This window comes from Marmota monax, unplaced genomic scaffold (genome assembly GCF_021218885.2).
Source record: "Marmota monax isolate L192 unplaced genomic scaffold, Marmota_monax_Labrador192_F-V1.1 WCK01_AAM20220418_F8-fsc00056, whole genome shotgun sequence".
Classification (NCBI taxonomy): domain Eukaryota; kingdom Metazoa; phylum Chordata; class Mammalia; order Rodentia; family Sciuridae; genus Marmota; species Marmota monax.
The window spans coordinates 12,793,401-12,816,715 of NW_026695212.1; the positions used below are offsets into that span (position 1 = coordinate 12,793,401).

The window sequence follows — 23,315 nt, forward strand, 5'->3', positions numbered from 1 at the left end:
GGGCTAGATAATTATACTAGCAAATACAGATCAAGTCTGCCTATGTAGGAGGTTAGGAAGATTTGTAGGTATTAAATTGATTTTAAAAGCTTTTTGGGGCTGGGGATGTGGCCCAAGTGGTAGCGTGCTCGCCTGGCATGCGCAGAGTGCTGGGTTCGATCCTTAGCACTACATAAAAATAAAATAAAGATGTTGTGTCAACCGAAAACTAAAAAAGAAATATTAAAAAAATTCTCTCTCTCTCTAAAAAAAAAAAGCTTTTAACTCTTGACAGTCTCTTCTGATAGTTATTAGGCACTCCTGTCTAAGAATCCTTTCATAGCCTCCAGTCTTACTTTTGGTAGGGCTGACACAGTGTACATCTTAAGTTACATTAAAAGAATTATTGTTTTTCCTTTTAAATGCCCAGGTATGGCTCTGCTTTGGTTATAACTTTCTTGCCAGGTATTTAAGACCATGGTAGTCAAATTGACCTTGTTTCTATTATTAGGAGACAGCTGAGTTTCCTTAGGGGATCACTTTTAGGAACTTAGCTTCTCTAGTGCCATCTTCCAGTATAGGTCAGGGTCTTACTGACCACTTGGGGCTTTCTTTGAAAGCATCAGGGATGTTTCCTCTCTAGTAACCCTCCTCTGTAACATGTACACTGGTTGATGTTTTGCTCTCCAGTATCTCATTGATTCCCCCTTATCTGGAGGTCATGTGGCCCAGAGTTCCAAAGCTGTTAGAGAAGTCCCCTCATTTCCTGATTTGAGCTGATCTCAGAGGACAATAACCAAATATTGGCTATTTTCTTCTTGTCCCTTTTACTTACTTTAGTCTCCAAGTTTTAATTTTCAACATTTAGCAAGTCAGTTTCACCAGTCTTAAAAATTGGAGTATTGGGTTTTAACTTAATGTCTATCTATAACAGTTATTTATCTCTTCCATTTAATTGGGGTCAGTATTACTACTGGAAGTTAGTGTTATGTTCTGTACTAACAGAAGTACAGGTGATGGCCTATTATCTCAAATTAATTCAGGTTGTTATAGTGGATGTTGTACTTCTGTAAGGCACTAACAGAACAGTTATAAAGTTTACAAGGAAAGTACAAGAATGGAATTAAGGAGCAATCAGTAACCAGTGAATCAGTGAAAACCCACATCCAAGACTTGTAGAATGGCAGCTTGCACTAACTGCATTTAATTAGCCGACAGGTGCCGGTTATTGTCCTCCAGAAAGAAAGAAAGTCAGAAAGATGTGAGGTACAGAGGAGCTTAACCTTGGTGATGACACCCATCCCCACGGAGTTCTTATCTAATACCAGGCTTGAAAATCAGGATTGGGTCCTCCTCCCCATCCTTGTGTACACCCCCCCCACACACACACACACTGTGTTGAAGGTTAAACACCCAAGAAGTGCTAAGGCAAGCGTGGAAAGTAAGTTTTCTTTAAGGGATAGAACAGAAATAGTAGACTCCTGGAGAGGAGGGGACCTAGAACTGGGATCCATGGGAGTGGGGGTTTCTTGCCCCTTGATAGATCTTAGGTTTCCTTTCCTCTCACTGTCTCCCCCCTCCTTCTTGTCTGTGTGACCAATAGGCAGGAAAAGAGCTGCATGGGACACTTATTTTCTGCTCCTTGTGTTGGGAGGAGCTATTCCCTGAAGGTGTCAATAACCTTGAGATAGGGGAAGTGCTCTGGAGGTGTTAGCATTTTATTTCCTTTCTTTGAACTAGAATGGCTCCCTTCACACAATCATTTACTATCTAGGCTTGTTATGGAAAACCACTCCTCCAGTTGGGTGTGCTCAGGTTTGTTTAGGCCATTGGACCCAGATGACCTAGTGCTCTAAAAGTTCTGGGCTCCAAGCTGAGGTTGCATGAGCTTTTAAGGAAATTTGACATCATTTCTTAACCATTACAACATTGATGGGTTTGAATTCTTGGCCCTTCACAGAGAATTTACGATAAGTAATTCACAGGTGTAGAACAAAGTCAGTAAAACACTTGCTAGTGTTATCACTAAGTGGCCTTCACCACAGGCAACAGAGACTCTAAATGACTTGAGTTTATTTCCCTAAGAACTATATTTTTAAGAACTAAGCCTAGGAGGTTATAGTTTAGATAGCATTTAATTAACATAGCAATTAAGTGATGTAGCTACTTTCCTACAGAATTCAGAAAATTTCAAAGTATAAGTAAAATTTCTTCAGCCATACCTGTTGAATTTCTGGCCTTGCATGTTTACATTTTAAGAGAGGGAGACTCCTAGAGAAAGCCATTTACAATCCAGTAGATAGGTACCCATGGTTAATTAGGTTCCCTGAAGAGAAGCCTGAGGGTGGTGGTTTAACCCCTTCCCTAGGCATTGATTCTTCATCATAGTGTTCTTATAATTTCATTTCATAATCAGGTCTGGTTCCTCCATCACACGCTGACTATCTCTCCTTTACCCCATCTCACATAGACATGCCTTTTAATAAATGGTTACAAGGACCAGGCCCAGTGGTACATGCCTCATCAGTCTGGATTGAGGCAGAAGATTCATGAGTTCAAAGCCAGCCATAGCAAGTTAGTGGGGCCACAAGCAATTTAGAGTCTGTCTCTAAATAACATTTTTTTAAAAAAAGTTCTGGTGATGTGTGTGGCTAAATTGTTGAGCTCCCTGGGTTCAATCCCAGGTACCAAAAAAGAAATAAAACGGACAATGGTTTCTGGATTTAGCTTAGTGGTAGAGTTCTTGTGTAGCTTGCTGGAGGTCCTGGTTTTGAATGTCAATGATCAGTTTTATTCAGACACAGAAACCACACCTGGAGGCTAACTGTAGACATATTAATGAGCACCATCAAGGCCTATTTCAAGTGTAAAAGGCCTTGAGGCTCACCTGTGGGAACACCTCCAGTCAACTCCTTTGACCCAGAGGTGGAAAAAGGAAGGGGGGGGGGTGGGATGAACCCAGATGGAAGTTTTAAGAAGAAAGGTGAATCCAGAGGTAAAGGAAGACAGTAGCCTTGATACTTTTTAATGCCTTTTTAACATATATTTTGCTCCTTGATCTACCTAGAACCGTACTTAAACTCCTAAGCTGGCACACCAAAATGGGTTTTTCTGCTATCAGGCCCCCTCCCACATGGCGGGAGTTCTGTCTCTTCTTGCTTAAGTAAATCCTGCTCTGTTTACTCTTCCCTTCTGTGATTTCCTGAGGATTTTCTGACTTCAAAACTCCTTTATTGATCTCTATTGCTTACTCAACTGGATACCTAAACGCCTTTGTTTATTCTCATTGAAGATGAAATTTTTGCATTTTATCTAAGAAATTGTTCAAAACAGACTTCAGGATTTTCAGTTTCTTTACCATTCAAATTACATTTTGGTAATTAAATAATTTACATGTGTAGGTGACTCATAAACTTAAACAAAAATATTTTATAGTGCTTAAAAGATATTTTCTCCAAATTTTTGAGAATCTGTGTCTTGCCAGATTTTTAGAGTCTAATTGGAAATGAGTTCAGGACTTAAGTTTGGGCTGCTGGTAAGAGCAGTTGGCCTGTGGTAGAAGAAGCGAACAAGAGGGAGAGAAGGTGATTTCCACAAGATTATCAGTCTAACTAGATTGTGCATTAGAAAGATTCTATTCAGAATCCTAGAATTGGAGGATAAAATTGAGAATAACTGTCAACTGAAGTAAAAAAATTGAATATATTCCAAAATGCAAGGGTGTGGTGCTCCAAAGGACATTTCTGTCCAAATACAATGTTATTTATTTTCTGAAATATGTTTGGATAAGGATTGTTTAACAGCTTTGTACATGAAAGCACATGGAAGGTTATAAAAAAATAAAAATAAAAATGGAGGCAGACCTATGGACCAGCAATGTTTTATTCAGTCCAGAGGGGCACATCTTCAGGGGCAAAATGGCATTGGCAGGGGGCAGGGCCAGGTCATGGGAAAAGTTTTGGTGGTGGGATCATTTAGGGCAGGGTGGGAAGGCAGGTAGGGAAACAGGAATATAAATTCCTTTTGGGTTTATTGTTCATATCCTTCATTCCAGACTGTGAAAGGGGAATATTGAATTGGGGCATCAATATCTTTTCTGGATGCTTCCTGCTGTAAAGGAGCAAAGTAGGGGAACCCCCTTTCAGAATTCTGGGAGAGCACAAAGGGATTCTGGTGGTTGGAGCAGAAGAGGGGTATATGTGGAAGGAGCTTCAGGGTAACCACAGGCAGTTGTTGTGGTGTGCATGTGTGTGTGGTGTGTTACATGTGTAGGTGACTCATAAATTAAAAAAAAAAAAATTGTAATGCTTATTGTGGTTTCAGGAACTCAGATTGTGATGGAGGAGGAGAATGGCTTTGAGATGTTCCTGGGAGCCGGTTTGGGCTAACTGGGTCACCTTACTAAGAAGCTATTTCTGCATAAAGTTAAGAATACAAGGAAGAAAAGCTATTATGAAAAGGCTAAATATTAAGGTGAATAAAAGGGAGAATAACCAGGAGGATCACCAGGAATCAGCCAGTTCTTGCTTCTGTTGTTTCAGGTCTGGTGTGGCTGTTAAATATGATATGTAGAAAACATGGAGAAGAAAGAAATTTGGGTGGGGGTCAGGTCAGTGAATGTCTCTTGAAGCCAGAGATCCCAAATGAGATGTAGTGTTTGAGGAGGAGAAAGGTGAAGGGAGAGTAAATATGATAATTAATTTGTCTCTGAGTATTGTTAAGAAAAGATAGATGATCATCTGAGAAAGTGACATTAGGAATTTTGGGCAAGAGAGTCAGCAGCTTCAATTATATGTGAAAAGAGGTTCATTAAGAAATCAAGGGTGTCAGGACAAGAATGAGAAATCACAGGGGCAGAGGGGTTTTTTGTTGGGAGAAGAGTGGCAGGGTTTAATGGGAGGGGGATTGTCTTGCTGGAAGATAGTTACGGGATCCATGAGTAGTGCAAGCAGTAATTGGACTCTGGTTGGGGGAAAGGAGAAAAATGAATGAGGACTGAGAAGATCTGGGAGAGAATGTATGTATGGTAAGAACAGTGATGGGCTGATATAATGTAAATTTTCTGGCCTCAGGGATTGGGAGGGCTGCTGTTGTTGAAACCTTGAGGCATTGGGGCCAGCCTTGATAACCTAAGTCTAATTGTTTCCCCCTGACTTCTGGTAAAGAACTCCCAAGGCTTGTCTGAGTTCTGAGTGAAATGATAGGAAAAAAAAAGTTTATTAGGCTTTAGTAAATAAAGAGTTGAGGATATGAGAAGAGAATTCTGTAGAGTAGAAATGGTAGATGAAAACGAGGAGATGGAAAATTCCCCTTGGAGACCTTGTAGAAAGGTTTGGCTATGAGGGAGAATTTTGGTATTCAGATGTGAAAATAGTTTAAAAAGACCTAGGAGGGAAAGTATGTCACTTTTTGTGGAGGGCAGGGGAATATCATTTAAGGCTTGGAGTCTCTCTTGGTATGGTGTGGGATGTGGGGATTAGTAGGATGCCTAATTATTGTACCTGAGGTGAGCAGAGCTGGGCCTTAAATTGAGAAACCCGATACCTGCAGGAGGCTAAGGAGTTGAGGGTGGTAGTGTGATGTGTGGAATGTTCTAGGAGATCATCTATTAACTGTATGAGATGGCTAGGGGATAGATTTAGTGTGACCAGGTCATGTTGGAGAGCCTGACCAAAATAGTGGGGGCTATCTTGGAAATCTTATGGGAAAACGGTCCAGGTGAGTAATTAGTATCTGGGTCAGTCCAGTAAAGGCAAAAAAGTGGGTGTGAGGCAGGATGAAGGGGAACAGTAAAAAAACTCTCTTTCAGGTCTAACACTGAGAAATGTGTGGTGGAGGCTGGGATATAAGAGTGTAGGGATTTCCCACAAGACTTCCAAGATAGCCCCTACTATAGGATATGTGGGAACAACTGCCTCATTGATTTTCCTGAGGTCTTGTACTAGCCAGAATTAGCCATTGGATTTCTTTACACTGAGGATGGGGGACTTGTAAGAAGAGTGGGTTGATACGAGGAGATGGACTTGTAACACATGGGAGATGATAGGCTTTAAATCTTTGAGGATTAAGGGAGTTAAAGGATATTGGGGAAGGATAACATAGTGAGTGGGATCTTTTAGTTGGTATGAACAAGGGAATGGTGTTTAACTATTTTAGATTGAGAAGTATCCCAGACTGTGGATTAACCCCACCAAACAAAGGACAATCAGGAGGCTTAGGGGAAGCAGGGACCAGGTCTGGGCCAGAAAGTATTAAAAATATGGTAATGGACTTTGAAGGGGGTAATGATAGTGGAGGCCTTTAATTTGTGGAGGAGAGTCTGACCCAGTAGGGGGATGTGGCAGCTTGGCACAACTATTAAAGAATGGGATAATGAGAGGGATCCAAATGTGCAAAAAAGGGGACGTGTCTCTAGTGTATATATAGGAGTCCCTGAGACTCCCATAATTGTGGTATCTGCCATAAGAGTGGGTCCATGCCACTGAGAAGGCTCGCCCCAGTGTCAACCACAAACGAAATAGCCTCAGGGGGCTACAGGTTAGGGCAGACTTTTGCCCAATGTCCAGTCTGCACACATCAGAAGCAGAGATCGGGAGGTGTATTAGAGGGTCCATTGGGGCTAAGAGTAGGGAATTTTTTAGGGCTCTTGCTGAGGCCAGGTGGTGTTTAGTTTAAGCTGTTTGTATCTCTCCTTTTTGGTCTCATCTTCCCTATTATTAAAAACTTTGAAAGCAGTGTCTAGAAGCTGCTACTGGGGAGTCTTGGGGCCCTTTTCTAACTGTCTAGTTTTTTATAGATATCAGGTGCTGACCCATTGATAAAGTTAAAATGGAGAGAGAATGCCACCAGTACTATTAAGGCCTAGGTTGGTATATTTGGTAACAGCCTCAGTAAGTCAGGCCAATAAGAAGGTGGGGTTTTCATCAGGTCCCTGGGTAATTTCCTTTTACCTTATCCCAGTTAACCTGGGTATGAGAATTTTTTGCCATGCCTTCAAGGAGACAAGTAATCCTGTGCTGGAGTCTGGTAACTCCAGCATCTTGAGGCTTATATGTCCAATCAGGTTCAGCTGTAGGAATGGCAGGAGTCTCTGCTGCAGGATAGATAAGAGGTTTTTGACCATTAGGAGGTCAGCATGTTCTCTAGGTACTTGCTGAATACAGAAATGTTCATCAGGAGTCACGGATGGAAGTTAATATTGTAGTACACATCTGCCCAAGTAAGGTGGTAAGCCTGAGTCAGATGGGTGAACTCCTTCCTTTACTTAGGTTTTTCAGAAAATGAGCCTGATCTGACATCTATTTGGGACATATCTCCCATGGAGAAAGGGACATGTACCCACACTGTCCCTTCAGTCCCTGCTACCTCCCAAAGGACGGGTGTTTTGCTAGGAGAGTTTTAAAGTCATGTTTGGGGAGGGGATAGCAAAGGAGATGGGAAATGGGAGTTTGGGGTTTGAGAAGGAGTATCAATGGGGCTTTGATGGGGAGGCTGTGGGACTCTGGGGATGGGGCCCAACAAGGAAGCTGTGGGACCCCCTGGATCTGTAAGGAGGGGGTTTATTCGCTATTTCTATAGCTGTGAATGAGGAAAAGAGCTGTGAATCTATGAGGATTAATTGTAAAAAAGGGCAGGGCTAACATAATGAGGGCTTGAGCTGTGGATAAAGAAGGTCTGGAGATAAGTTATCTCAGATCACTTGCCATTCTGTAATAGATAATTTTTAAAAATTTGGAGAATTTCTTGATCAGAGGTCCTGTACCTGGGTCATTGGTGCAATTAGTTTAATTTATATTGTGGCCAAATCTGAGTGCTGAGCCTAAGAGGCATTTGACTTTGAGGTCAGTTTGGGAGTAAAGGGCCTTAAAATTGCTAATGAGACAACCCAAAGGGAAGTCCCTTGGAATGGACTGAGAAATTCTCATATTGGAGAGGTTTGACTAGAATGTCAAATAGTTTGAGATTAGAGCGTCCTCCAAAATCTTCCCAACACTAGACTGAATGGTTCTACCAGAGAATGAGAGAATGTCTTCACTCCATTCTCAATGGTGGGGGGACCCCTGGGGTCCCAGTGTGTCAAAGGGTGAGGTTTCAGGGCAGGGTACCTATCTACTGGAGACTGAATAGAAGTCTTACCTCTCTGGATAATGGGAAGGGCTGTGTTGGATGTAGGAACAATATGACAAAGAGGTCTCTGAACCAGAGGTCTGCAGGGTGTTATGGAGGGAGGGATTGGGAAGAGGGTGGCAAGAGTGAGGGGAGGGGGTTTGAAAGAGGATGCCTTCAGCACCAGTAGAGGGTTAGATATAAACCCGTGTACTGTCTACATAGCATAAAGCTGTGAAAACCTAGCCCAGAGTTGGGGTCAGTTATGGGTCGTGTACTGGCAGCTGGGAGCCAAAGTGGACTTAGAGGGTGTGAAGGGTCTCTCACTGTAGGGAGGGTTAACACTGTCAATTTGGGGATTCAGCCTTAGCTGCATGGGTGATCTCTGGATGTGCCCCCACCCAGAGATAACCATGGCGGTGGTGGACACTCAATGGTCACTTCCCAGGTCTCATGAGCAATTTATTGTGATTGTTGGGGAAGGGTAACTTTGTAAATTAATCAGATATCTCTAACAAATACATTTATGATTAATCCTTTTCTCAGATGAGTGTATTGAACAGCATTAACCATCTCTTCCTTGTTGAAGAAAAATCCTAGAAACAATGGGTATGTACTTAGATATTTTATAGACATCAACATTTTATTAGTAGTTTGACCACCTTGAAAAACTTGTAATTTTAAAGACATCTTTACTCTCATTTGTTTACCTAATTTAAATGGAACTTTTTAAATCACAGAAATTAAAGGTATTTGGATCCATTTATGAGCACTCATTTATCTCTGTCAATTTTGATACCATGTACATTATGTATGAACACAAGCACATATGTAAACAAAACAGTACACAAGTGTGCATATACAAGACAGGAAATGGAGATCCTGCAGTTGTTTGTAGGCACATCTCCACTGTAATGCTACAGATGTTCATACATTAAAGCCTCTATTGGATTGAGAGCTAACCCTTGAAAAATTTGGCCTCTGAACAAAAAGTGTGAAAACCTCTATAATAAAGGACTGATCAGAAAAATATATTAATTTAGGCATGCAGGATCAAATGTGAATTCACTATAAAGTGAGGTAAAAAATATAGAATTAAAAAAAATAAAAAACGAGTCCTAGAAGAAAGAAAAAATAACATGGCCGTAATTAAAATAACCTTCTATTTATTACTTTTGAGGATGAGGTTTTCCTCTGAACAACAACAACAAAAAGAGCAGAAATATGGGGGCCTGTGCTGAGAAAACTGTTTCTTTGGCTAGGGGACAGCTCCCCGATCCTGGATCCTCTAGGGGTCAGCAGTTTCTGTCTTTCCTTCCATGACCTCTGGCTGAGGGTGGGGGGCTTCACTCAAAATAGAGGTTACTAACTAACTTCTTGATAACTATTTTAATTTAAAGGAGGATATATGCCAGCTAGTCGTACCCTTAAAATTTTTTTTTCATATTATTCACAAACCATGATTTTGTATTATGCTCCTCAATTTGAAATAGGAGGCAAGACACCTAGTACTCTGGATGATATCTCCACTAGAGAAAATAAATAATATGGATTCCTGAACTAGGACAGATGAGGGGTAGTTTTGGTCTTTTTCCTGCCAGATGAGGATCTGGTCATAAAAGATTCCTCCTTCGTGGGCTGGGGCTGTAGCTCAGCAGCAGAGTGCTTGCCTAGCATGCATAAGGCACTGGATTCGATCCTCAGCACCACATAAAAATAAACAAATAAAATAAAAGCATTCTGTCCATCTACAACTACAAAAAAAAATCTAAAAAAAAAAAAAAGATTCCTCCTTTAGGGAAACCGAGTTCTTCTTATCAACATTATAATGTTTTGGGACCTGTATTTTTCCTTCAGTGAACAGGTAATTTGCTAAGAAAGGGACATATGGTTGTCCTTAGAAGTTAGGCAGGGCTGCAGGTAAATTGCTTCTTGGAAGAGAAAACATGTGAGTTCAGCATTCAGCATGTTCTGTCGTCCCCCATCCTTATATAACTAGTGATAAAAGATGAGCTAAAGGTGGAGTGATCAAGGGCAGTAACCATTCCGCCCAAGGGCCATTCATTCATTAAGGGCTCCTTCTAGGGAGGCAGGTTTTCTTAATAACAGGTGGAGGAGGGGGAAGTGTCCGAAGATATTAACATGTTCTCCTGAATTAGCCCCTAATCATTTATTACCTGCCGATGGGGAAGCAGTTTTCCCTTTAAGAACCCCAGGTCAGTCAGGAGTCTGTGGCAAAAGCCTGGGGGGGACACTGTAAAATTGTGAAGTCATCTGGAATGAGATTAATACAAAATAAATTGCCAAAGTTGTCAGGAATGTGGATCAGATTCAGGACATGAGAGCTTCAAGCAGTATTGGGGGGTGACTCTGGCCAGATGGCTTCAGTTATTTCAAGCCTTCCTCTGTCCTACCCACCAATTTTCTCCCACAGAAAAGAAACTGAATCAAGTCAGGGCAGACATTCCCAACACTTGGGTTAAGGGGAATCTAATCCACCTTTTTTGATGCAAGATGGTGGAGAACTTGTGGCTCCCCATAGGTAGCCTCTGGGCACACATCCCTAGGGTGTGGCCCCTGTGCTTCCTCCTTGAAGCTGGCCTTGGCGCCAGTGGTGACTATGGGAGCACCCCCTCCCATGCTATAGCGACAACTGGGGCTTCCTGGAAGGTGGGGTGAGGGTCTAGGGAAGTGGGACCATCCTGCGCAGACCTCCATTAGAGACAGTGACCTGAATGCAGACAAGCGCTCTACCCAACACAAACCTCACCTCGCCAGGTACACTGGTGACCTTTCCAGGGAATGAGAAGGCCCCTGGGGTATGCGGGAACAAAATGGCAGAAAGTGGCATCTGATCCTGAGGTCTCATGGAGAGAGAGAAAACTTGAGGTTCCTTTGAAAGTGGAGGGGTAAAAAGAACCCCAAAGCATTTAGTTTGCTGTTCAGGGAACCAAATGAAAGCACATGGAAGGGAAAACAAAGAGAAAAATAAAAATGGAGGCCAACCTCCTGGATCAGTGATATTTTATTTAGCACAGGAGGGACACATCTGGGGGGTGTGGCGTGCCACCACTAGGATTTGGGTTTTATAGCCTAGTCAGGTCATTGGAGGAGTTAGTCAGTTTGGCAGGCCCTTTTGGAGGTATGGGGTAGGGCCAGGTCCTGGGAGTTTTGGTGGAGGGTAGGGGTGGGAGGACAGGTAGGGGAATAGGAGTGTAAGTTTCTTTTGGTTTATTGTCCATATCCTTCAGTATATAACAGAGAAATGCTAAAGACATTACCTATTAAAATTGGGAGGAAATATATTCTCATTTTCCCCCCAACATTTAATTTGATCTTTTTTTTGCCAGTGCCATAGACCATGGAAATGGAAAACAACAACACTTATGGACAGGAGATTTGATTTTTCTTTTTTTTTAATTGGTTGTTCAAAACATTACAAAGCTCTTGACATATCATATTTCATACATTAGATTCAAGTGGGTTATGAACTCCCATTTTTACCCCAAATACAGATTGCAGAATCACATCGGTTACACATCCACATTTTTACATAATGCCATATTAGTAACTGTTGTATTCTGCTACCTTTCCTATCCTCTACTATCCCCCCTCCCCTCCCCTCCCATCTTCTCTCTCTACCCTACTACTGTCATTCATTTCTCTCCTTGTTTTTTTTCCCCTTTCCCCTCACAACCTCTTATATGTAATTTTGTATAACAATGAGGGTCTCCTTCCATTTCCATGCAATCAGAGGTTGTGTTTTAATATTGTGACCAGATATAAGAAATCTGTTAACAGTAGTAGTCAAACCTTATACAAGTTGTAACCAGCTCCAAAATTCAATGAAAATGATATATGGAGATATGTTTGCATTCTACTTAACAAAATAAGTAACTCTTAAAATTATGTTAGGGTCTGGAGATGTGGCTTGGTGGTAGAGTGCTTGCCTAGCACATATGGGTTCAATTCTCAGCACCACATAAAAATGGGTAAATAAAATAAAGGTATTGTGTCCATCTACAACTAAAAAAAAATTAAAAAAAATATGTTAGGATAAGCTAGCTAGTTTTTGCTTCAGTAGCAACCCTAAAATTTTAATGGCTTAAATGTTGGTGGTTCATGCTACATATACATTGTGCGTTATATAGTGGCTACTCTGGGACCTGGAATGATCATACTTGTCAAAGATTGTCAGTCTCCATGACAGAAAGAGAGAGGGAGAAACATGTTGCTTTTACTTTTATGTCATTGGTTAAAAATAAAGCTAATCTCACATACACTCCATTTTTCAAGGGGCAAAAGATTTACAGTCCTATTGTGTGCTTAGGAGGAAACTGGAAATATTTGATGAAAAACGCCGATGATTACAGTAGTTTTCAGTATAAAAATCAAGACAAAAAAAACCTGAAGAAAAATTTATTTATGTGACTATAAAGGAATATAATCTGCTGGGAGCAGTGGCGCACGCCTGTAATCCCAGAGGCTAGGGGAGGCTGAGGCAGGAGGATACCAAGTTCAAAGCCAGCCTCAGTAACTTAGTGAGACCCTATCTCAATAAAATAAAAGGACCAGGGATATGGCTCAGTAGTTAAGCATCCCTGGGATTATTCCCTGGTTGGGACACACACACACATACATACACTCACTCATAATCTCTGAAATACATTGAAGTCATAAGTCAGCTACTCTGAAAATGGGATAGAAGTCTATATCAGTATGGAAATGGTTAACATTTAATCTTGTTTATAAATAAGGGTATAATTCAAATTGTTAAACAAATTTTAGAACTCAAGTAGAATAAAATGGCCTAAGGATAACAACAGAAAATTCTTAATAGATGAAATAGAATAGGAAAGTATTTAAGTTTGAAATTTCAAATATTACTCTAAATGGGAGAGAATATAAGAATAACACTCAGTGCAAGTGAGTTAAATATTGTTAAATATTACTGTTGGGATTACAAATATTCTTTTCAAAACAGTTTATGGTTTGTCTAAGCCCTGAAAATATTCATACCTTCTCCAGGAAGTTTATACTAGTTGGAAAGAAGAAATGTTAATGAGTTAAAGGAAGTATTTATTTCATAACGGTACCAATACTATGCCAGCCTCTGCCCTAAGCACGGGAGTATACAAGAGATTATGATAGTTTCTGTCCTGTCACAGCTTTAGATTAAGGTGAATAGAATGTTAGAAGACGTAGAAGAGGAATGATTAAGAATTTTAACATTTGAGTTTATTTAGGACATGTAAGAATGACCTAAATGTTCAGTGATTATAAGTAGTTAATAATATCACTCCATTTCAGTGTATCAATATAAGCATTGGCTAAATACTTAAAAAAACTATATATAATAGTATGAGGACATATAAAGCAGAAAAACATAAAATGTGAGTACTATGATTACAGACTACATGAACCATTTGGGCAAATAAAGATTGTATAGCAATGTTGAAAGAAATCTGCAAGTTTAAGGTGAAAATTTTTTTCCGCAGACATTTGATGAACATTCAAGCTTGCCAAATTTACATGTATTGTTACAAGAACATGCATACATATGGACTAATACTAGAAGGAAATGAAGCGGAAAACCAGTTTTTTTTTTTTTTTTTTTTGTGACAGGCGTTGAACTCAGGGACTTGCACATGGTAGGCTGAAACCAGTTTTTAAAGAAGTTAGAGGTTGATGAACATTTTTCTAGTTAAAAAATTCCTTTATTGTCATATCATGTCAAACTTTCTTGTTGGAAGCAAGAATGTTAATTTGATATTTTGGATTGAGACAGTGGTGGTACATGAAGAAGATCGTTGCTGCAAGTTGGAGTCATTTTACTTATTAGAACCAACAGTGGAAACACAGTCGAATACATATTATATAAAGAACTTGTTATTGACTGAAAAAATTGGTTTGAAATCTTTCCATTAAAATATTCTCAACCAAATTATTTTTGTCCAGTCTTCCCTTAAGATGGTGCATTAAGTTCTTTAATAAAGGGTTCTGCCTTGAGAGTAGTGCCATCTGCTGGCACTGTTAATTAATTACATTTTAAAAGAAAGTTTCTTTATAATGTAGCGGCAAATGGTTTCTTTGCCATTCACCTTTCTCTTGGTTTTATGTTTTGTTTATGTTGTCTTCTCATTGTAAACAATATTTCCCTTTAAAAATTCATATGACATATTGAGAATTCAGTATACTACCTCAAGTTTTCCTTCTTTGCCAAAATTTTTTTTTGTGTGTGTGTTTCTTTGTGACAGTATGCCTTTATTTCACAATAAAAGAATAAAGAATCAAAGTTCTGGTCCCCTCCCCCCAGTGAACTCCATCTGTGTGCTATTTGTTTCATTTTGTCCTAAGGACACATCATTTGGTTCATCAATATTAAATAGGACTTAGAAGTGAATCAAGTACCCATAGAATTCTTTTTTCTTCTCTGTCTTCTTGTCAGACATGTTTTATAATAATTAAACTAATTTAGTTTCTTGATGACACCTGGCATCAGTCATTTGTACAGTGACAGTACTTCACAAACCTTTGGTTAAGCCCTTTTGATATGCTAATACATTTGTGAACTGTGCACCAAAGCAGGCAGATTACATATGTCTTGTGGTTAACTATGTGCCTAGAGTTGTGTTGGATTAGTTTCTTTTCCTTTTTTTTTTTTTTTTTGGTTTGAGAATGCATTTATTTAATTATTTGATAATTTCAGCATCTATTCATGAATCTATGTGCCATCATATTTTGCCCTGTTTGAATTACCTTTTCTCTTCCAGAAGTAAACAATTCATATATTTAAATTGTGTGCCATTCTGAGTAGCATGATGAAATCACAACATTCAGTGTCATCCTGCCTGGGACTGAATCATCTTTTTTGTTTACTGTACTCACACTATATATACTACCTGACCTTTGGTTACTTAGTTGCTATCTCCTATACCAGATCAACTGTTTGTCTCAGGTTTCAAAGTGTTTGTGTTCAAATCAACCCTATTTTACTTAATAATGGCCTCAAAACAAAAGAGTAGTACTGTTGGCAATTTGGATATGCCAAAGAGAAGTAAAAATGTGCTTCCTTTAAGTGAAAAGATAAAATTTTTTGACTTAATATGGACAGAAAAAAGATGCTGAGGTTGCTAAGACCTACAATAAGAACAAATCTCCTGTGTGAAGTTGTGAAGAAGGAAAAAGAAATTGGTGCTAGTTTTGCTGTTGCACCTCCGTCTGCAATAGCCACAGTGTGGTAAGTGCTTAGTTATGATGGAAAAGACATTAAATTTGTATGTATAGGAAATATTATATTAAATATATATCACTATATATTTTATATATATATATATATGTATAATTTATATGTATAGGAAAAGACTTAGTATATATAGGGTTCAGTACTGTTCTGATTTTACGTATCCACTTCTTGGATTGTATCCCTATGGAATAAGGGAGACTATATCCCAAGAGGGAATATGAATAATTACGAATTCTGGTATCTATTGTCTTTATACATGAGCCAGCATTTACCTGTACTTGCTGTATAAGTTTGAGTTACGTTATATTATGTTGATTTCTCTTGTAGTAGTATATATAGCAGTTATACCTATCTCAAATCTTCTCCTTCCTCTCTGCTTGTTTAGTGGCAGATCTGAAGGTAATCTCTCTTCTTCTGAATTGTCTCAAATAGCTGCCAATGCCAGGGCTGCGAAAACCTTTGACAACTAGATACATTTAGAATTTTTCAATTAGTTATTATTTATATCAATATATTAAGTTGTTATATGTTAGTTTTAGAAAGGACTTGGAGGACTGCCAATCCAGAAATGTCTGAATAGTTTTGAAAAGCAGCTGAACCTTTTTTTAATTGAAAAAAATATTTTCTAAAGCCTAAAACTAAAACAGATTTAATTGTGAGGTCATTAGGCTCCTGCAGATAGCTCCTGCAGCACCTTAGGTTCCTACATAAGCAAACCAAAACCTAATTTAACAAAACAAAAAAAGAAAAGAAAAGAAAATTTCAACTCTTTCTAATGTAAAATTGCTTGTCAACATCTAACAGACTTTACCAATCAGAAACCACCAACTAACTTCTAACTTGGAACTTTTTCACCACATGTATACCCAAATAGGACCAATGATTAATTGTAGCCAACCAAGTAATATATTTTGCTTCAGAGTTGAACTTTTAAAAGCCCTCAGCTCATGACGTAAAGCTTAGCTCTCAGAACCTCTTATGATTGTTAGTACTGCCCAATTTTTGAATTGTGCTTTGTGCAAATAAACTGCTAAGTTTAATTCAAAAAAAAAATTAAAAAAAAAAAAAACAGACTCTCAAAGCACATAAATAACAAAGTACTTTGTTTAGGAAGGGAATAAATGAGTGCAACTTTCTATCTGTGTATACTTGTTGGTCAGCGAACAATGTGAGCACATTAAAAAACAATTTTAAGAGGTAGGGATTTTGGTGAAAACCTATAATTCCAGCTGCTAGGTGGGGCAGTGACAGTGATAGCTAAGGCAGGAGGATCACTTGAACCTAGGAGTTCAAGGCCATCCTAGGCAATATAGCAAAATCCTCTCTTCTGAAAAAAGATTAATTTTAAAGTTTTAAAATTACAGTTAAGTCTAGTAATAATTACAGTTATCTTCATGGAGTGTGTTGTCCTTTGTCACATTTGAGGTATTAGAGATAAACCAATATTGAGTCTGTAGGAAATGAGAAAAATAAGTTCCATATTGCAAAATTTGGTAAAAAAGAAGGTTGAGATTTACTTAGACACCTTTCTTCTACTGCTTAAGGGTTAGGTTGAAAGACATCCTTAAAAAAAAAAATCAGTTATCTTTTACTGGAAAGTAAAAACAACCTAATAGATAGGGCAAAACAGATTTTGGTATTGGTTAATTTTAAAGTATTACTGAGGAAAAAGACTGATTTCCAGTAACATTTGCAAGATTGCATTTGGTAATATTGATTATGACAAAATGGCTGGTAGAGAAACTGAGAATACAGTTTAATCATCTTGAGTAAGTGAGGTCTCTAGGAATGAAAATGAAAGCCTTTAAATAGTAATCCTCAAAAATAAATTTATTTTTATGGTTGTTCATTATTTACATGTACAAGCAATATATTTGTTCCTAGTAACAAAGAATAGCAGCTGGTCTTAGCGGATTTTCAAGTTAGAATGCTTTCAGAAGTTATATTTTTTTGACATTGTGTTGTCTATTTCTGTGTTTTAACTTATTGGGAGACTCTTGCTCATAATCCTTGCATTCTGCATTGCAAAGTTCTTGAGGGCTAGATACAATGTTTTGTATATTTGTAGTACTGATTTGAGAGATAATAGAGTCTGATGTGAAAGAAAAAAATCTGTGATTCTGAAGGTCTATATTTAAAAGGTTGATGTTTGAGTTCATCGTGGATTCTTTTTTCTTGGCATTGGTTTTCATTTTTAGAACATTCAGTTTTTTATCTTGATTACCTACTTTTTATGTACTCTGAAACTTTGCGTTTGCTTTACCCTGTCATAGTTCTGGGTTCAAGTATTTTGTTGAGCTTTATGTATAGCAGTTTCTTATATTTTGTTGGATACATTATTCTGTTCTGCTTGAAAGCTATCACCAGTTTATTACTGTCTCAGGGGATTTACAGTCCTATAAAAGTCAGAATTGGAGATTTAAAAATTATTTTTCCTGTAGAGGAGAATAGAATCAGAAAAGAGAACCCAGAAATAAGGAAGTGTTACTTGCCTGAGAAGTATCTTTTCCCTGATTATATAGAACACAGAGACGTTGAAAAGTGGAATTCAGTGGAGAAAGTAAATGCAGAAATTTAAAAAAAGATGATGGATAAATCTTAAATATTTTATCACTTATTTAGAATGTTGAATATACCCATAATACTTAACCTGTTCATGTTCTAATTTTAATGGAATTTGAAATAGTTTCTTTAAAAATTACTTAGTAAACGTGCATATATTGTGAAATTTGGTTTAATTATGAGATCTGTTTCCATTCTTATGCTATATGGATATATAATTATTAGTGGTATTTTAATATTGGCTAAAACATTTTCATAAAGAACTGGGTAAGCATTAACTTGTTGGAAGATTGTAAATAAGCTAAATTTGCTTTTGTGAAACTTTTGGAATCCCTATTCTTATTGAAAATACTTGTATTTATAATTCTATATCAATTTTTAGAAATTTCAGATTAGTAGTCTAATTTATGGCTTACTTAGACTTTATCCAGTAAAATTCTCTTAATTTTGTATTGTTACATATCAGTGGTACGTGGTATATGATCAGAGGCAAGAGAATATAATTTGTTACAAGAAGTTATTTCCAGGGGCTGAGGATGTGGCTCAAGCGGTAGCGCGCTTGCCTGGCATGCAGTGGGCGCTGGGTTCGATCCTCAGCACCACATAAACGGTGTTTTGTCCACCAAAAACTAAAAAAAAAAAATAAATAAAATAAAAATAAAAAAAATTTTCTCTCTCTCTTAAAAAAAAAAAGAAGTTCTTTCCAGATGTTTTGTTAGGATTTATCCTGTTATTTATTTTTAAACATGTCAAATGTTGCAATTTGAACAAACTATATTAGAGCTGGACATTCTCAATTTTTCTGTTTTCATAGAAAAACAATTGTGTCTTAGTGCTGTATTATCTTGAGGAAGCTGATTAGAGCAAATTTTGTATTTTAAATAAAAATTGCATGCAACATATGAGATTTGAATACTGTCATACCCTGGTGTTGTTATTTAATTAAATTTTTATACAAAAAGTTATTTAAAGGATATGGATATGCTTAGAAATACTGTCATGCTTTTCTTAACGAATAGGACACATTCTGAGAAATGTGTTGTTAGGTAATTTCATCATCCTGTGGACTTCAAAGAGTGTACTTACACAGTCCTGAATGGATAGGTTACTACATACCTGGGCTGCAAGAGGTAGCTTATTGCTCCTAGTCTACAAATCTGAATAGCTTGTTACTGAGTTGAATATAGTAGGTAGTTGTAATATAATCACAAGTATTTGTATAGAAAAGGTACAGTAAAAATACTAGGTGATGGGAAATTTTCAGTTACATTATATTCTTATGGGATCACCATCATATGTGGTCTGTCGACTGAAATGTTATATGGCATATGACTGTATTTAAGCAGATGTACATTCTATTGGAGCTGTACCATTGTTCTTTATTTACCTAGTGGTAGAATAGTAAGTCTTCAGCATGAAGGTGTTTGAGAAAAGTAGTAGCTGGGAATAACAGAATAAAATATTTTTTATATTCTATGAGAATACAGAAGTTCTTTCCTTTGGGGACCTTAGAGTTTATTTGGGAAATAGGTAACTGTGTTGGAGCTAGGGATTATGTTAGAGTAATAGAAAAGCTCCCAAGAATGAGGGTTGACTTCATGAAGAGGTCAGAGTGTTCCATGGAACTAAAAATGGATTTCAGTTACTGATTGATCACTGGTCTTACAGTTTTTAAATTTTGAGGATGTGAACAATGAACAAAGTAAAACTTAATCATTTCAACAATGAAGATTCTTCAAACATCACAAAGCAAAAATTTTCGATTATTTTTTTATACCCTTTTTTCCCCTCATCTTTTGCTTCTATGATTTTGTCTTTAACAGGAAATCAAACCCCAAAGCCATTATAACCATGGATATGGTGAACCTCTTGGACGGAAAACTCATATTGATGATTATAGCACATGGGACATAGTCAAGGCTACTCAGTAAGTTTGTTGTTGTAGTTTTTTTCTTCTTTGACATATTTTGAGTGAAATATGAATCTGAATAACTCTTATGCTGGAAAAATTCCAGTATCTTAATTAGTTTATTTCCCATCAATTTATTGAATTTGTCTATTTGCTTTCGGATTTGATAATCTTCAGAGAAGTTTATTATTATGCCATAAAGAATATTAAGATTGATTATGGAGAATTGGAAAAAGTTGGTTAAAAGCATTATAAATGAAAAACATTAGTGCATATCCCATATTGCCCTCCTCCTTAGCCAGGTACACAAATTAGAAATAAAACGTAGTAAAAATCATATGTTTGTTTATTTATTTAACTTATATTGAGAGAGATACTGTAGTTACCTAAAATATTTTCAAAATACCAAATTAGATCAAACTTTGAGAATAGGACAAGGAAAATGACAAATCTAAGACTAGTATAATGCAAATCATGTGGAAGTTGAAATATAGCACGTATTTTCACCTGATGATAGAAGAGAACATATGTATTTTTTCATAGGTGCTTCAGCATTTTAGAGTTGTCTGAAGTTTGTTGCATCTATAAGAGTTAATACTTACTGGATAATTACCTCGGGTATATATGATTTTTCTAGTCTTTCTGATCATTTGCATATCTTCTTCAGTTACAAAGGATTTAGTGATGTCTATGATCAGTAAGTAGATCAAGTAAAGCTTAAATATTTGAAAATTTCTTTAGACATGCTTTCCTGTACTTTTAAATATTTTTCTTCATTTCCAGGTTGCTGAAAGCCTTTGGTTAATTTCCAGAGTACTGAAAGAGTTGATTTTGACCATATTTGCCAAGTTTTTATTGCTTTTATGAACAACTTTTCTAGGGCTTTAGTCTGCTGATGTTGCCTTTCATTCTTGAATGTTATTTATAGTCAAAGATCAAAGCACCTTTGTGCCAGCTGTGTTTAATTTATGAAACAAATTACATTCTTTTCAGTGAATATTAGAAATGAAAGTTTGTTATTCTTTATTAATTATATATATGTAACATTAAAAATTTAAAACCTTTTTCTTTCATTCATATCATTTGTAATTTAATAGGTAGAGGTCACTAGTTTTACGTTAGTTAGGAGATATTTAGACATTAAGTAACTTTATATTTTCACTAACTTCTCATGCTAGTTATAAATATGTTTTTTCTTTGTTGGTAGATAAGGACTGGCTTTGTTCTGTTTAACTGCTTTAACCTAATTTATTTTGTTGTTTGTTGTTTTCTGTCATTGAGTAGTTTTATGGGACTTCACATGTAGTTCATCCTGTTTAATTGTCTGTGTTTTGTTTTTGCTTTTTGAAAGCTTAGCCCATTTTTTTCCTTCAGTTTTATTACATATTTGCTTACGTGGACATTTAGTGCTTCATATCACAGATTCTAAAGACCTTACCTTTTCATCCCCCATTCTGCGCACGTACCTACCATGTATGTTTTTAATTCTTCTCAGTCTAATTTCTCTTTTTGGAACTTTGCTCCTTTTGGTATCTTTCTCTTCTTTGACATTGATATGTCCCACCCTAATGTATCATTCCTCTTCAACAAATGAGTATACAACTTTAGGAAATAAAATACCTCTCTTTATCCCACATATACCATTCTAACTATCTTGTTTCTTAAAAAGTATCTATGGGTCGGTTAGCAATTTTTTAAAAAACATTTATGTAAATTATGAAGCATTTCAGTCCTATAGAAAAATATTCGAAGTATAACTGTCAGATTAAGCAGACGCTAACATTTTGCTGTCATTGCTACAGGTTCCTCACTGGTGTACCCTTTCTCTAATCTCCTGGACAGAAACCTTCCTTGAAATTGCTAGGAATCATTGTCATTCACATCCATTATGTAAACAAAATATGCTACTGTAATATATGTTTAAAATTTAAATAAATCATATTATGTAATACCCTTGCAGGTTACTTTTTACATTTTTTGAGAACTGTAAGGCTATTGTGATTTTTTTTCCTTTGCTGAAAGATAAGGACCTCCTTTGTTCTGTTTAACTACTTTAACCTGATTTATTCTCTTTACTTGTTTGTTGTTTTCTGTCACTGAGTGGTTTTTATTTAATGTGAGTTCTTTTAAAATTTAGTCTTTTTGGAAGTATCTTAAATTCTTCTCTACTCAGGATCATAAAGATAATTATATGGAAGGGCAAGTGACAGTGACAGTTTTAGAGTGTTTCAATTGTTTTATTACTTGGTTTGACTGGTGATTATGTAGATATTTATTTTAGTTGTTTAAAATTCTATGTTTTTAAGTGCTTCATGTTTTAAAATGGAAACATCTATTTCTTCAAATAATTTTATGATTTTTGTCTTTTTACATTTGCATGCTTACATGGAATTTTAATTAGGTATATTTTAGTATGATAACATGATTCTAGCTTCATCTTTTCAATATAGATAACCAATTATATCTCAGACATTTTTTTAAAGAGAGAGAGAATTTTAATATTTATTTATTTTTTTTAGTTTTCGACGGACGCAACATCTTTGTTTGTATGTGGTGCTGAGGATCGAACCCGGGCCGTACTCATGCCAGGCGAGCGCGCTACTGCTTGAGCCACATCCCCAGCCCTCTTAGACATTTTTTTTTAATTGAACAGTTAATTCTTTCTCCACCGATTTTTTTTTAAATACATCTCTTTTATGCCACCTCTTATATCATTCATTTCTAGATACTTTTTTTTTGTTCCATTTGTTGAGATTTTTGTTAACACCACATGGTTTTACTAAAGCTTTCTTCTTACTCTTCAAAATGAGTTTGGGTATTATTGATCTTTCACTTTTCCAAAGTAAATGTTAGTGTTTTACTTGGAAATTTATGAAATACACATTTGAGATTTTAATTAGAAATGCATTTAATTTGTAGATCAGTTTGGGAAAAATGTTTCTGTAGGTCTTATTCTTAATGTTTTTCATCAGTCTTATTTACAGTAAGTAGCATAATTAAATATGCTTTATCATTTGATGTTTTGCTACAGTAATAAGGACATCTGATCCTGTTTTATTTGGATTTTTCATTTTAGTGATTATCTTGCTTGAAAAAAGATACCTCACAAAGATATGTAATACCCAGATGGAAGAATTAGAATGTGGGTTATATTTTCTAAGTCACAGTAATTACTTTCAGTATTATTCACTAGTCAAGCAAGAATTTACTGAACTTTACCTAGTAAATATACATTTTCTGATGATAATCACTCTTGAGAACTAATCAGGTTTTGGTATTTTCATAACAAGAACAAGTGGTTTCAAATGTTAGAAAATTGTTTCAGGTTTTTTAGTGTGTGCACATAAGGTTTTTATTGGTGACATTTTTAGATCTTTTCGAAAATGTGAATAATGATAGAAATATTTCCAAACATGAATTTGAGAAGTATAATTTTATAGCAGTAGTTTTTCTTAAATAAAAATAGTTACTTTCTCACTTGTCTTTACCTCCAAGGGGAACAGGTTAAAATCA

The 23,315-nt window shown here is 36.7% G+C and overlaps 1 protein-coding gene across 1 annotated transcript in view; it reads left to right on the forward strand.

The window, feature by feature from the left end:
• Nucleotides 1-23,315, forward strand: part of Zdhhc17 (zinc finger DHHC-type palmitoyltransferase 17) — a 99,606-nt gene that overhangs the window by 18,419 nt on the left and 57,872 nt on the right. Inside the window, exon 2 of the mRNA XM_046430661.2 lies at nt 19,717-19,820. Within this exon, the coding sequence (XP_046286617.1) occupies nt 19,717-19,820 (104 nt within the window). The remainder of the gene's footprint in view (nt 1-19,716; nt 19,821-23,315) is intronic.